Source organism: Crocodylus porosus, unplaced genomic scaffold, assembly GCF_001723895.1.
Source record: "Crocodylus porosus isolate Cpor-Errol unplaced genomic scaffold, CroPor_comp1, whole genome shotgun sequence".
Lineage (NCBI taxonomy): Eukaryota > Metazoa > Chordata > Crocodylia > Crocodylidae > Crocodylus > Crocodylus porosus.
This window is the reverse complement of record NW_017728925.1, coordinates 14,716,070-14,731,271: the sequence shown is the minus strand read 5'-3', so window position 1 is coordinate 14,731,271 and position 15,202 is coordinate 14,716,070. Positions and strand designations below refer to the sequence as shown.

At 45.6% G+C, this 15,202-nt stretch overlaps 1 protein-coding gene across 1 annotated transcript in view; it reads right to left on the bottom strand.

Moving 5' to 3' along the window:
* Positions 1-15,202, bottom strand: part of LOC109314132 (collagen alpha-1(V) chain) — a 224,884-nt gene that overhangs the window by 44,791 nt on the left and 164,891 nt on the right. Inside the window, exons 30-34 of the mRNA XM_019541119.1 lie at positions 13,532-13,639; positions 12,517-12,570; positions 10,514-10,567; positions 2,257-2,301; positions 1,155-1,208 (exon numbers count right to left, since the gene is read on the bottom strand). Of these exons, the coding sequence (XP_019396664.1) occupies positions 1,155-1,208; positions 2,257-2,301; positions 10,514-10,567; positions 12,517-12,570; positions 13,532-13,639 (315 nt within the window). The remainder of the gene's footprint in view (positions 1-1,154; positions 1,209-2,256; positions 2,302-10,513; positions 10,568-12,516; positions 12,571-13,531; positions 13,640-15,202) is intronic.

The window sequence follows — 15,202 nt, the reverse complement described above, 5'->3', positions numbered from 1 at the left end:
AATGCCTATTGTGATCGCCAGCCAACCAGAGCACATCAGTCTCTGCAGAAAGCAGAGTTGGCTTGAAGCATTATACAGCCGGGAGAATCCGAATCCGCTTCTGGATGCAGCGGGGTGAAATCTCCTCTTTTGCTGAGGGCCCAGTACATGGCGTAAAGGCGGACTTCAATAGTAAGTAGGCCTTAGCCTGCCCAGTGAGTGAAACCCACCGTGGCCGGGAACCGGCGTATGATGGAATCGAGTTCCTGCAGGCAAGGCAGTCACTCATCCTCCATTGCAACAGGAGTTAGCAGCATTTTCATAAAGCTACTGTTACACCCATTTTACAGTTGTGCACTGGTGATCTTTAGCTGGATGAACTTGAGGCATCTGGCGAAAGATCTGTCCTGATTTCACTGCCAGTATGTGTTATGCTACCTAAAGATGACAAAGTGAGGTCGTTGGTGCTTTTCTCTACTTTCAGGTGAAGATCTAGCAACTTAAACAGCTAACAAATTCCACTTTTTATCCCCCCCCACAAAGGATGCAACAGTATTATTTAATGCCTTTTTTAAGCCTTTTCCCAGAAGCTCTGGAAATTATCTAACCTCAGTTAATTAAAATCTCGGTTTAACCTGGTGAAATAGGAGTGCTATCCTCATCCCCACTTTACAGATGGCGAAATGGGCAAATGTGGGCAAAACAATGTATTCATGGTCACATTAGTTGGCAGCCAGGTACAGAGCCTGAGATCCCTGGCTCATACCTTCTAACTGGGAGACATTTATTTCAGCCACAGTCATTAACTACCCTAGCAGTGCCATACCTAGACTCCTGGTGGCCCCAGGCAAACTTGAGTTTCAGGCCCCCATTTGCCAGAGATAATGATTTTTTTTGTTGCAGTAATGATGTCTTTAAATAGTTAATTTTCAACTGATAACATTGCCAGTCCTGTATATGTGCACTATTAAAAAAATTTTTTTCTCCCATTTTCAGGCCCCCTTTCTGTGTGGGGCTCGCCCATGCCTGGGTCTTGGTCTGTGCCTTGTCTTCCCAAATGGCACCGTTTCCCAGGAGGAAAGAAAGAAAACAGGACATTGAACCAGGCACTTTACCTACAGCAATTTCTTAATACACTATGTTTTTAATTGCACTCAATGGCTCCTGAACCGTACCTTAGGGCCAGGTTTCCCGGTGCTGCCCCTTGGACCTCTTTCACCGCGTGGACCCTAAAGACGACAGAAAGGAAGGAAACCTTGTCAATAAGCAGCTGAACGGAAGACAATGGGGCAGCTGGTGAGTTAAAGCATTTTGGTTGTGTTGTGGTAAACCAATAGTCAACTTTCTTGGCAAACCCTCACTCCAAAAATTTGGGGCTTACATTCAATTTTATTTAAACCACCCAAGGTGAGACAGAGACAAATCTCACTTGCCTTGCTTGTGTGAGTTGTCCTGCTCATTCGGTGACATTATCTGTCTGGGCAGCGTGCAGGACTATGACCATCTCCTTCATCAGATGGAGCCAAGGGGGTTGGATTGGGGGTTACCAAACCTCGGCAGCCCAGGCTTGTGTTTTACAAAGACAAGGGTGGTTTGGAGCTGGCTATCGTTTTTTTCTGAGCTACCAAGGTTCACAGGAGATGAAGCAGGGAAGGGAGAGAGAAGGGAAACGAGAAGGATGAGGCTAAAAAAACGATGTCAGCTCTGGTCAGACAAACCTTCTAGAAAAATCAGGGAGTGAATTCAGAAGTGAGCAAGCAAACATCCCCTGAGGATGCTGCAGGAAATCCTGGTTCCCCTGAATTATACGGCAAAATTCCCCTCGACTTCCCGGAGGCTGTAATTTTATCCACTACGTTCAAAGGAGCCATGCTAATTTTCATTGCCAGAGAAGATGGCCACGGCATATGGATTTACACTTGTAGCTAGAGACAGATATGAACACAAGATTCAGATCCAGCTTTCAAAGCTCCCAAGGCCTGAGTGTTTGGCTTTAGCTAGAACATTACAAAACCAGGGGGAGCTTCCAAAATACAGATCCGGATTTGAAACCACCTTGCAGTTTGCAGGTGCTGGGAGCTAAGGTTTGTGGTTTCCCCCTTCGGGGAGATTTTCAGACAAACAGATGCTAAAAGATTTCCAATAAAAGATTGGGATTCATTTCCAACAGAAATGAGGGTGCATACATGCCCCTCATGCCTTGGAAATTCTTCTTAATTTATAAACAGAAAAAACATGGCTCCGTGGAAAGGATCAATAGGAAAAATGAATTGTTACCGTTGGACCTCGCTGCCCCCTTGGTCCTGGTTTGCCAGGTGTACCCTAGAAAGAAGGAGAAAAAGAAACACGTTATTGAATCCCCCCCGGGCATGGCTGCACTGGAGGACTCATTTGGCGGTTGAGTTTGCACAGGATGAACGCGGCAGCAAGATGCACTGCACAGGAAATGGTTTCAGTAGCTTCTGTTATCCAACTTCCCTTTGATTTTTGCTTGCAATAAAAGGAAAGCAGGGGTTATGCAGATTGCATTTATTTGCAGGAAATTTAAAGATAAATCCAAAGAAGTGCCTATTTCTAGAGCTGGTCAAGAGACCGGGTTTTGGCAAAATAAGTTGAAATTTCAAAACTGTTTTCATTTTTAAATGTTTAAAACAGATAGGCATTCCGCTTTTCAAAATATCCAACATCATTTTTCAAATATGTTTCTTCATATCTCAGTTAATACATACACACATTTCTTTTTTCCTGAAAACACCATCAAAATAGTTATACTTATGTATATAATAAAGTGAATCATTTCAAATCCCATTCCCATAATGTTTTCAGTAAAACATAACAAGCTGACAGGGTTGACAATTTTTTGTTAAAAATGTCATTCTCCAAAAAGATTATTCATCTGCGAAAAACTGCTGCAACCAAAACATTTCTGCTGGCTCCGGCTATTTCTCTTCCTTCCCTGGGAACCAGAGTCAATTTGAATTCTTTCACTGAAATAACAGAGATTTGGATTAGGAATGTAGATGGGATGATGGGAAAATGTTATTTTGCGGGAAGTATGGTATGCCATATTTTTAGCCAGGAGGGCAGGTAAATGCCCGCCTAATGCACCCAGACTACATCGTAGCGAAACCATCTTCCAGGGGGAAAAAGGATAGTTCCTAGCAATTCAGACGACTTGATCTCACACTGCCATGACAGTTGGTATGATGCCCGTTGTGGTCACCTGTCCAATTAGGACTGAACTAACCTGTCCTGTGAAGTCATTAGTGGGAAAAGCTGTCAGATTCATTATGAATGAGTGGCCTTGCAATGAAACCTGTGTCCTATTAGCAATTTCTTAAACCGCACAATTTTCAACTAAACACAAGAAAATCAAAAGTTAACCAAATGTAAAAAAGCTTAAAGACTTAGGCAGGGGTGGCCAATTATTTCGGGTGGAGGGCCGCTTACTGAGTTTTGGCAAGCCATCGAGAGCCACGTGACAGGCAGCCAGGGACAGATAAATATTAATTTTCTAAATTTTTAGGGGCCCCATGGGCTGGCTAGAATGGCCTGGTGGGCCACATCCAGCCCGCGGGCCGCGTTTTGCCCACCCCTAACTTAGAGCAACTATTTCATTTTTCGGCTGATCTCCTCCTCCTCCATATAACAACATACAGAAAGCCGGTACTTCCACGATACCAAAGTAAAAAACGGGGGGATGGACTGTAGAGGTGAGCAAAGCCGGCCAGTGATTTAGGTGTAAGTTTTCAGCTTTGTGTAGTGAAATATTTAGAAATGACAGCAGCAGAGTTGGAGCCCTAACTTGGGCAATTACTTTAGACAACAAAAGCCAATTACGCCACCCCACGTATTTACACATCTTCCTTCATCTTTGCGGACTTTGTGTTAAATAAGTAATTTAAGACGTTGTTTTGCAGCACTGACAAAACAGCATGCTTATAAGATCTGACAAATGCACTCCGTTTCCTGTAACGGGAGACTATGATTAATTCTGACAAGGAAAAGACAAAGCTGGCTGCATCCCGTATCTCGCATCATTTTAAGCTCTATTATCATGTGCCTAGAAGAAAAGTAACAGCCTTGTTCTCGCTCTCTGACAACAGTATCTTGGCTGGTGTCAAGTTATCAACACAGCAGAAATAAGTTTTAATATTCTTATTTTGGACAAACAATCTAGTATTATTCCTGAGCCTCTGACAGAGGAAGAGATTAATGCATCACCCACGTTGGAAATGTCCATGCTTAAAATTACACACACATGCTGCAGTTTTCTACCCCAAATCCACCTCTATAAATTGTGCCCTTGTTTCTTTTTTTTATGTCCTTGTGACGAGGTATTTGGCAGTCTTCACAAATTTGTTAGGCCATGCCATGAGTATTCTGCTACGGCCGTGAATTTGCAACCTCTGGGCTGGCAACTGTGCACCTTAATACCTGCACCACCCCAGTGCCCTGCCTGTGTGGATTTGGCATTTATTACAAAGCTCTGAATCCAACCTGAATGGTGAAGCCTACCACATTTAGTTATGCCCTGTTCTTCTTGACCTGGGTTCACAGTTGCCTGCAATGCTTTGGAAAAAAAAAAAATCAATTGATAAATGGAAATTTCCTCCATGGTTTCACTTAAAGAATATTGGGCTAAATTCTGACCTCGGTGGGAGGGTCCAACTTCATCCCAGCCAACCTCATGCAATCTTTTCTTAAACCAGTCTAGTCCTAAGCAACATTTTGCTACTATTGCTATCATCTGTGCATTGGGCTTTCTCTTTGCTTAGCACATCCAATGTGTGATTGACAATTAGCATTGACGACGTCCAGTATGACCAACAGATCCCACATGAGGTCAGAGATCCACCTTGCGCTAGGTGCTGTCTACGCACGGAGTAAGAGACAACAGCTGTCCCAAAAACATCGCCATTCAAATCCAGCCGGACTTATACGCAAGTTTAAGCGACTTGCTCAAGGATGCGTCTGAACCCCGATCTACAGAGTCCCCATCCAGTGCCCTAATAAAAATCATCCTCCCAAAATAAGGTCCCAGGGAGGATCGAAGGCACAAACACAGCCAGCCCCTCTCCATCATTGAGAGGGTAGTCTGCTTTTCAGTTGTAACACTTAATAAGTCATTTGTTCTGGACATCGGGGGAGAGGGGGGTAAGATTTTAAGAGCAAGTGAATGAGGGCGGGGGGGGACAGTGGAAACATAGGGGCAGAGACGGAAATAAAGATATGCTGGGAATACAGGGGAGGCAGAGTTGCCTGCTGATGTCCGTGACTCATTTCTGAGCAACAGCCGATGAGTTTTCAATTGTTCCGAGTGAGCCTCCCATTCCTGCCTCCGAGCATCTCGTCCCATATTGTGAAGGGGGGAGCCGCTCCTTGGCATTTAATTGCTGTGGTTCAGCATGCACTTGCTCTCTTCAAAATGCCAGCCTTTCTGTATAACGAGCAGGCCTCCCATTTCTTTAACACAGCCAGTTCAGCACCGTTCCCAGTAGAGTCAGACTTAGCCCCTGTTTGCTAAACTGATTAGTACAATTGCTCATCGTTATTCAGTCATTTTGACCCAGACCTCGCCGAAGCGTTGCCCCTCGCTGTAACTCGGAGCCATGCAATCAGACATACAAAACAGAGCTTGGAAGAAGCTACGTTATATAATAAGGACCCTGGCTGCTATCAGAACTGTCAGTGTATTTAACGTGCTACCTCCAAAGGTATTTAGAAGGCACTTTTGTTTTTTGTCTTTTCTGAAGCTTTGCACTGCCTCGGTGTAGTTTAACAATTAGGAGATGTTTCTCGAGGGCTGGCAATTTACCCTTCTCGGCATGCTCTCGGTGGCCTTGGGATTCAGTTATCTGTAATGGGGGTTAGAAATGCCGGTGCGTTTGTTTTTCACAGGCTTTTTTTAATGACTCTAGGAGCCATTTGGGTAGCTGAAATAATGAGAGCTGGAGACTTCCTGGATGAGAGCAAAACCAAGAGAAGCCCATGACTCATATTATTTTGGACCCAGAAATAAAACTGCTGGAGGCAAAAGAATAAAATAAAATTTAAAAAAACCCCACTGTCTGAAAAACAAGATGATAAAAACACGCTGTTTGGATTTATTCCAGCCTACCTGAATAACAAGCTCCCCAAATTCAGTGCTTAATAGGGAAGGGAATCTGTCATTTTATCTGATATAACCCCCCGTAAGTGCTGCGGGAGCTCTTTACAGAACTACTTAGCATGCAATCCTGAAATAACATCTCGCCGGCCCCCGGAGATGTTGCATGCATCTTACTAAGACCGTCGCTAACAGGGTTACGCTCAGGGTTACATCTGATCTGATGCAGCGCTTCCCTTCTCCATTCTTTGTGTTTTCTGAGCTATGTATTTTAAGGCAAGCTGATTTGAAAAAGGCACCAAACAGGTGCCGGTGAAAAAGTTGAGCAACACCTCTGCCTCTTGCGAAAAGCTCCCTGCAAAAGTTCTGGCAATATTTTTTGCCGCTCGAAACCCTGAGAAAGGTTTTCAACCAAATCTTTTGCTATGCCAACCCTCTTTCGTTCTGAAGGGACCGACGTCTCTGGCTAAAACAACAACAGCAACAAAAGCCGGATTTCTCCGTCGCGGCACTTTCTAGCACATCCCCAGCCTAGAAGGTGAGGCAGCGGAGATGCTGCCTAAAGATGACTTTCAAGTGATCTCACGGCACAGGAGGCAAACCGAGACTACAGGGACTAAATAGCTACAAGAAGTGAGCATGTCAAAACTGAATCTTCTCAACAGAAAATCCCAAAGAGCGACTTGCAGGCTTCTGCAGAGCTTCAGCACAAAACTGGCCCAGGGGCTAAAGCCCAGGTCGCTGGCCCCTTGTGAACAGGCCCTTCCACTGGCTCTCCACACGTGCCCTGGACCCCGCTTCTCTTCAGCGTCCGATCGACTTGCTCTAGGGAGGCAAACATCTGCACCACTTTGTACAGCTCTTAGCACTGCGGAGCCAGCTCCCCAGGAGAAAGTAAGGCCTATTTTCTCCTGACCCAGATTTATTAGCAACCTTGCAACAGTGGATGCTGAGGGTGAAGATGCTGGCAAGACCCGGGTCCAACTTCCTGAGCAAATCACTGAACAAATCACATCTGGACTTGTGCAGACACTGAGCGACTCCTTCAACATCACTAGTAAAGACCACTAGCACAGCCCACTATTTTTAACACCCTTAAGCTTCTCATTCCTGGGAAGGAGCTGATAGCCTGTTTGCAGCGAGCAAATGGGTTACCCCAGGATGAGCACATGAGGATGCTTATCCCGTGATAAGCTACTACAGCTGACTTTGGGAGCAGATTTATCCTGGAAAGAGTGAGTGGCTCTGTGATAGCATCATGTGTCTGCTCCACTTGCACTACACAGTGAATTCAGTATACTCTGTAGTAACGGTGTCACGTGGCTATGCGTGCTTTTATTCATTAATTTATTCCTCTTTATTGATGATGACTCAGACAAGCCTGATTCGTGTCCTCCTCACCGCTCACACGCACGCACGCACGCACACACACACACACACACACACACACACACACACACACTTCCTTTGGCTCCTTCAGTATTTCTATTGTCAGAATTCACCCCGAACAGCTCGCCGTTTTTTCCGTCTTGTAAACGTGACAAACTGTTATTTGCTTACGGAAGATTTGTCCAGCTTGAAATCGGTCTCCCCCTCCCTTTGAAAGAGAGCATCCCGGTTGGCTGTAATGCAACCGTGGTGCAATTTATGGTACCAACTTCAAAAAGAAGGGAGCGGAGAGGGGGGAGACCGTCTCTCGCTAAAGAGAAAGATGTTCAACTGCTGGAGGTAAGTGCTTAGTGCTCACGCTGTGCGTCTGGTCTAACTCCACACTCCATGAAAAGGGACTTTAAAAGGTTTGTCATCCCAGCGGTCTGGATGCAACTCCCGGGAGAGTAAAATTAGCAGATGAAACTAAAGCGGTCCAGATCCTCAGAGCGGCTCTGCTCTCATCCACTGCTGATTTACACCGGCTGAAGCTGCGACTTGTCTTTTTTGCTTTTGCAATTCAGATCGGTGGCCTGGTAATTATCCAGCTGCAGTGAGCTGTGTAGCCTGTCATGACAGCTTTCTTAATCCTGCCGCCTACTCCAGCCACGGCCAAGCGGCTGGGTGTGGAGTGGGGGGTAAGGAAGATGGAAATGGAGATGCAAGGGGGAAGGGAGACAGATTTGTAGTTAGCAATGAAATGAAAATTACTCAGTGGAACACAAGGAGAAAAAAAATCCCTCGAAGAGACAAACTAAATTTAGGTGACAATATGAGCGCCGTGCAAAGTGATTGATATTTTCTACGCTCTTTTCAAACATGCGTGTTAAAGTCATTTATATTTAAATGAGGATAAAAAGAAAACTAATTCTACCCACTCCCTTCCTTCCCCTCCTCCCTGTCTTCTCCCCTGTGCCGGAGCCGGTGTACAAAATGACTTCATATCTGCTCTCTGAATTGTCGAACCCCGGCTTGTTTCGCTCGAAAGAAAACTGGCCCTACCCAGTCAATCCTTCGATGAGCCTTTCTGCCTAGCAAGGAGGAAATCTTTATAGGAGGCCAACAGAACTGAAACACCCCTGTTTCGAAGCTACCCGAGCGCACCGCCGGAGGGGTAAATCCAGGAGAAATCTGAAAAGCGAAGGCAAGATTTCATGGGAGTTGCTGCAGATTGACCCCCGACCTGAGGTCAGGATCTGGCCCCCAACAGCTTGCACATCTTGGGTATGCACAATCAGATTAAAAGAATGGGCTCTCATGGCAGCGGGCCAGTATTTCTCATGTCTTATTTATTTCATGCTATTAGGGTGTAAGTGCCCTACGCCAGGACCTGTGCCTTCCTGTGTGCATGTACAGCGCCGAGCGCTACAGGGAACAGCACCGATCAGTACATTTGGGCTTTACTGCAATATGAACGATAGTTCCCGCACTCCAATCAGGAAGTGCAGAGGTGCCTGGAAATTAAAAACACATAAAAAAGTCCTTTTCCTCCAAAAATGTGGAACCGTGTTAGCTTTCATTTGGATCCCTTGTTTCCAAACAGAATCGCCCATCGTGAATAACGACTGTTAATTAAAAAGCTCTTCAGGCCCTAAGTGATGTCTGACAGTGAAAGAAGTATTTGGATGGAGAAAAAAAACCCCTCTTAAAATATCTTGAGGGGAAAATATCCAGCGTTTAATTGGAAAGCTGCTGTCTGAAATCTTAGCTGTGCTATTTCTGGCATTCGTCTCCTTCAACAGCTGAAGTCAGGCTCTTCTGTCGACTTCAAAATCCTCACACTGCCAGAGTCAATTTTGAGAGCTTCACGGGGGGCCTCACCTCTTACATTGTACATGTGAGATGTACATGGGTCCGCTGGCTTGGCATCAATACTGTCACCGCAAGGGACCGCAGGGAAGGTAGCTTCCCCTTTACACAAAAGCAATGACTCCCAATTTATCCTTCTGTTCCCCTGCTTACGCTGTATGTGCAGTCCCATAGCCACAGACTCTCATATGTCCCACAGAAGGAGCGCATAGGTGCTCCTCAGAAGAAAGGAGAGGTTTCAGGGGATTGTTAGTGGCGGGGAGAGCTCCGAGCCACAAAAGGGAAGGCACAAACATGTCGTGCAATATGCATTTGGCGGATGAGTTTGGCTTTGCTCTGGGCAAACCCAGCAAAACCCTGTCGACTGCAGTCGTCCATTCGGACGATGCACTTTTCACTTGAGAATGCCTCTGTAGCTAATGAGCTGCGAGACACGCGCCATCCCTGGAGGAAGCTCCAAATCCATATACCAACACTAGGCCAAATTCAGCCATGGTATGCACAACCCCCCCCAGAAACCAAAGGAATGACAGCAACGACTAAATTTAGCCCGATGTGCACCCTTCTGCAATGTTACATTTACAGTCCATTATAACTATGGGGACTTCATGGCCAGGATGAGAAAGAGAGACAGCGAGCATTAAACTTGGTGGGGAGAACGTATGGGAGCGCATGTGGAACCCTCTCCCAATATTAATACCCTGCAAATACCCTCAGTGGCTGGTATTTTTGCAAATTAATAGATACCCTCAGGGGCTGGTATTTTTGCAAATTAACAGATACCCTCAGTGGCTGGTATTTTTGTCTAAGAAATCCCATTCCGGGGCTGGAAGTGGAACAGGGAGGGATTATGTTTGAGGCAGGTGGGCGGCAGGGAGAGGGGAGTCTATTAGTGCCTCCCTTTCTTACTGCCAGCTCCCAAACTGAGAGACACAAGGGCTCGGTCCCAGCTGAAGGAGATTCATTTAGTTTCCATTAACGGCCCATGCTGCGACCTCTATTAGCAATCTGCCTTGCACTGTTCTGCTCCTCCCTCCCAGCTCCAGCCCTGCACTTCCATGCACCGACGCTCTGTTTCCTCATGCTTCTCCCTTGCTAGCCTCGTGGCCATGAGATCTGCAAGGATTTTAATATGACCTGGTACTCCATAAGGAAGAAAGTAACACAGCCCAGCAGAGTCACTCTTACCCTCGTGCCCTTCTCGCCATTGGCTCCTGGGAACCCCGGAAATCCGATGGAGCCCTGGGGGAAAAGACATAAAAGAGGAAGGCTTAGGTGAGCTTGCCAAATTGTCATTGTCCTATGCTCCGGGCTATTAGTCTAGATCTAGAGCTGGATTCGCAACTAATAGGGTTTGGTGCGAATTCCCAGACTTTAGCCCGTTCCTCGAGATGGCACGTGGCACTGAGTAATGTGGGGGCCCTTGCAGCAGGTTTATGGATATCCGTGGGAGCCCGTCCTTGGATGCATATAAGCTTTGGGCATCCCATGTTGCAATGCAATGAAAAAATCTGTTCTCAGGACCTGCCAGACCCCCTGGCCTGAATAACAGGCTTCTTGTTGGCTTCAGGGAGAACTATGATGAGTCCCCCTCCCTCCTTCCTCTGTGGATTTAATTTGTACGTAAGCTGTTTTCAGAATTTGGCATGTAAAGCAGGGGTCTGAGTCTGGGAAAACGCTGTACGGCAGCTCATCAAGTGCCTCTCAGGATCTTTAGGCACCTCCGTCATTTTAAAACCTGTCCCTCTCTGCTTTTGAAAACAGGACTTTGATACAAGTGGCTGCTACACCACTTAGTCACTCTGAGACATCTGCCCTTAGCTTTTTTTGTTCTGACACAACTGCCTGGAGAGTCGGTCTATTGTTGTTGCTAAAATATGAATTAGCTAAAGAAATGCAAAAAAAAACAACAAAACCCCAAACAACTCAGACATAAAATGCAAATTAAAAAATAAATCACCATCACCACAACCAGGAAACAATCTTTTGTGGTTAATTATGTCTCCAGTGTCAAACAAGCTGGTTTTTCAAGCAATAAACATGAATAATAAAAAATGATTCTTAAGGAAAAAAAATTATGTTAACAAAAACATAAGTTTCCTCAGCCTCCAGGGCACGACACAACCAGGCTGCAGCTTTTTGTTCTGTGGAGGCAGAGGTCTCAGTTTTAATTTTAAAAAGAACATTTGACAATGGCCCAAATCAAGGTGGGTGGGTAGATAAGGTACAAAGGATGTTTGCTATCTTGCAAGTGGCACTTTTACTTTAATTTCGAGACATTGACTCATAAGTTATTCTCCTTAATTAATTAGTTAAGAGCAGATCAGAGCTTTGAAGATGTAAAGCTTAATACAGGAGCCTGAGCTTCAATATTGTTGCTAAGCTCGAAGCTCGCATGCCGTTTGATGACGTATATATGTGCATATCAAAGGGCTCGTGCAGATCCCTAAAGGGTGGTGGCTCACACTCCTTTCATTTCCCATTCCTCCCTTCCAAGTCTCTCTCTCAACATTATCCAAGTCTATAAGGAGAATTAAGATCAATAATTTAAGTGCTGTGACCCAGTTAGATGAGCGGCAGATCTGGCCCTACTTGCACACGCTTGTATATATTTCTCCCACGTATAGGATGGGAGAATAAATAAAACCATTTATTCAGTCGCCCACACCATCCTCTTAAATCTCAGGCAAGCTCTGCTTGAAAGGTAAAAACCCAGTGTGAGACTTAAATTTCCCTTGTTCCAGGACTGCTTGTAGCCACTGGCAGAGGGGTTGACTTGCATCTGCGCTCATTTGGTTTGGATGTAAGTGCCTACATGAGGCATAAGGCAATGGAAAAATTCACCCAGAACAGCTCGCCGTTTTTTCCGTCTTGTAAACCTGACAAACGGTTATTTGCTTACGGGAGATTTGTCCAGCTTGAAATCGGTCTCCCCCGCCCTTTGAAAGAGAGCATCCCGGTTGCCTGTAATGCAACCACGATGCAATTTATGGTACCAACTTCAAAAAGGCGTGTACTGCACAGGGCCAAACGTAACAGAAGCCAGTGGTGGTACCCCGATTCTCACCAGGCAAGGATCTAGCCCTTTCGAGGTACCCTAAGAGAGGAAAGAGCCATTTGGCCTTCTTTCTTTGTCTCCTCATCAGCATCTTGCCTGCACAGAAGACTGTTAAAAATAAACTAAATATTACCTTTGGACCTTGCCTTCCTGGATATCCTGGTAAACCTGGAACACCGAGTTTGCCCTGTAACCAAATACACAAGAGATATCATGGATTTCATAGACATTAGGGCTGGAAGGGACCTTGCAAGATCATCGGGTCCAGCCCCCCGCCCCAGGTGCCAGAAGTCAGCGGGGCTCAAATGATTGCAACAAGGTAAGTGTCCAAATTTAAGAATTTAAGTCTGTATTGTGCCACTGCTTCAGCATGCACGTGGGATCTATCGCAGCTTGTATTAAGCAAAATGAATGAAGTTGAACTTAGAAGAGGATCAGAAGAGCGATAGGATCACATAGTTTCATAGCTGGTAGGGTCGGAAGGGATCTGAGCAGATCACGCGTGAAGTGCAGCTGAGGATCCAACAGAGATATTACCACCAACCCCCTTCTTGGGTGTGAGCCGAGTATTGGAAATGGCTCTGTCCTCACCAAAATCTGCTATCCGGGGAACGTTCAGCACATGAGCATTCAACAAAATGAAGTCTGGGCCTTCATAAAGAAATCCAACTCCATCCCCAAATATTTCCAGTTTGGGGATTTTCAACCGCCACCTGAACTTTTCTGTCAAAGCCAACTTTTCCACATCAACTTTTGCTTTCTGTTAAATGAGATTTTTTTGACAAAACACCCTCAGAAACTCTGGCTCTGCTCATCAGGCACAGGAGCCCGGAGCGGGCAATATCTGAGCGTGCCCAAGCCAACACAGAGCAGTGCTGCAGGCTCTTCTGTACGTATAAGGCAACTGTAGGTTGGTCCCAAGCCTTTGAACAAACCAGGGACTTTTCCCACAAATGATCTCATTGACCTTTTAAAAGTAGCCTCTTCCATCCCCAACTCATGAATCCCACCATCATCTTCCCTTCCTCGCCCACCAGAGCTTATCCGGGGAAAAATGGTCGATACAACATATTCCAGAACAGGGATGGTTTTGCCCCTATCTGCTTTGATGACCCATCAGAGGGACAATCTCAACTTAAGACACGTACCTTTTCTCCAGAAGGGCCAAGTGGACCTGGATCTCCATTAGGACCAGAGCGACCTTTAGGACCTTCAGGGCCATCCTCACCCCTTGGTCCAGGAGGACCGATTTCACCCTGTCATTCAAGAGAAAGACATCAGTGAAGGCAGCACCTCCTGCCATCTCATGCCCATCATTGCCCCCCAGTGCAAATACCCCTGAGGCTGGCAGTAGCACGTACACAAAGGAAAACTCCGATTCACCTTGGCTTGGCTAAAAAAAGGCTCATGGAGAAGTTAGACCTTTACCCAGTAACTTCTCAGGTGAGACTGTTATTGAGGAAATTATAGACTGCTATTAGAGCAGCCACGAGGCTTTTGTTCATATAGCCTGGCTATTATTTCCAAGCACAGCACTCTTTTCCTACACCCCAATTATCCTGCCTACATCCAGCACCCCTCCAATGAAAAAGCTTTCATTAGCTCTGATCACTGTGGACCCCGTTTCTGCTTTCTGGTCCCTAAATCATGGGTTTATGTGCATGAGAACCCGGGGAGGTGTTTTAATTCAGGGCCAGGCTTTAAAATTGCAGAATAAAAGACCAGAACAAAAGTCTCAGCCTTGAAAACTGTTATGAAAGCAGAGAGATGGGACTGGCTAAACTATTAGTTTGAGTATTTCTAATAAATACAATCTTCAAACCACAAAACAGTGAAATCACTGTCTTGCCAAGTAGGGTTACTATAGAGGTTCCCAGTGAAAACACAGGCTGCCTGCTGTTTCATTCAAAAGTAACCTAGAAGGCATCCGATTTATCTGCCAGATATTCAAGCAGCCCCGCATCCTCAAGGAGCTCAGTGTGTTTATTATTATAAAATAAAAGCAAAAGACCTTGTTAGTGGGAAGCAAGGGCTGGGGGGTTGCTAGAATGGCTTCTGCGTGTCTGTGTTTGCCAAGGACACACGAGCTATCTTCCTGAGATGCAAAGCTTTCATCCCGATTTCCAACAATGTGAATTTCATCATAGAAAAGACGGCAGGGTTGGTAAAGCTTTCAAGAGGTCAGCTTGGAAATGATGCACAGAACGCGGACTTGGCACAACGCAACGGGGTGTTTAAACACTGGCAGAAACAGACTTTGTTTGTCTTCCTGCAAGCCATTAAGCAAGGAGCTGTTCTTTGTTTTAACCATGTGACAAATTACTGTTCTCTCGTCTACAGAGATGTACCGACTTCAGTTTTTATACCCTAATGCCCATTAATGAAACACCAAGCTAACAGCAGCTTTGCAGTTCAGAAAGTTACAGGGAAAACATGAAGACAACGACTCGAATGGCACACTGACTAGCCCACTTCCCGACAGGCCGATCCCATCCAGTTATGTGCTGCAGCTGCTGCCTGCATCAAGCATCATTTTGCTTTTCCAGGCCTCCAGTCGTACAGAAGCTTTTAAAAGCTTCAGATAGCAGTCAGTGTGCCGTGCTGCTAAAGAGATGAGTGCAATAAGAAACTGCACCCTTGGTGGTTTTAATTGCCCTGTTTCTGCTTGTATTAAAGCCTGTTGCTTTACACTTTGTCCTGATGGGATGGAAGCACAGCAGGTTTAGCAAATGGAAATAACTGTACCAGATACAGCTCAACCCTGGATTCCCAGTAGCGCAAGCATGTGCCCAGTGTTACTAAGTTTTTATTGTCCTTGA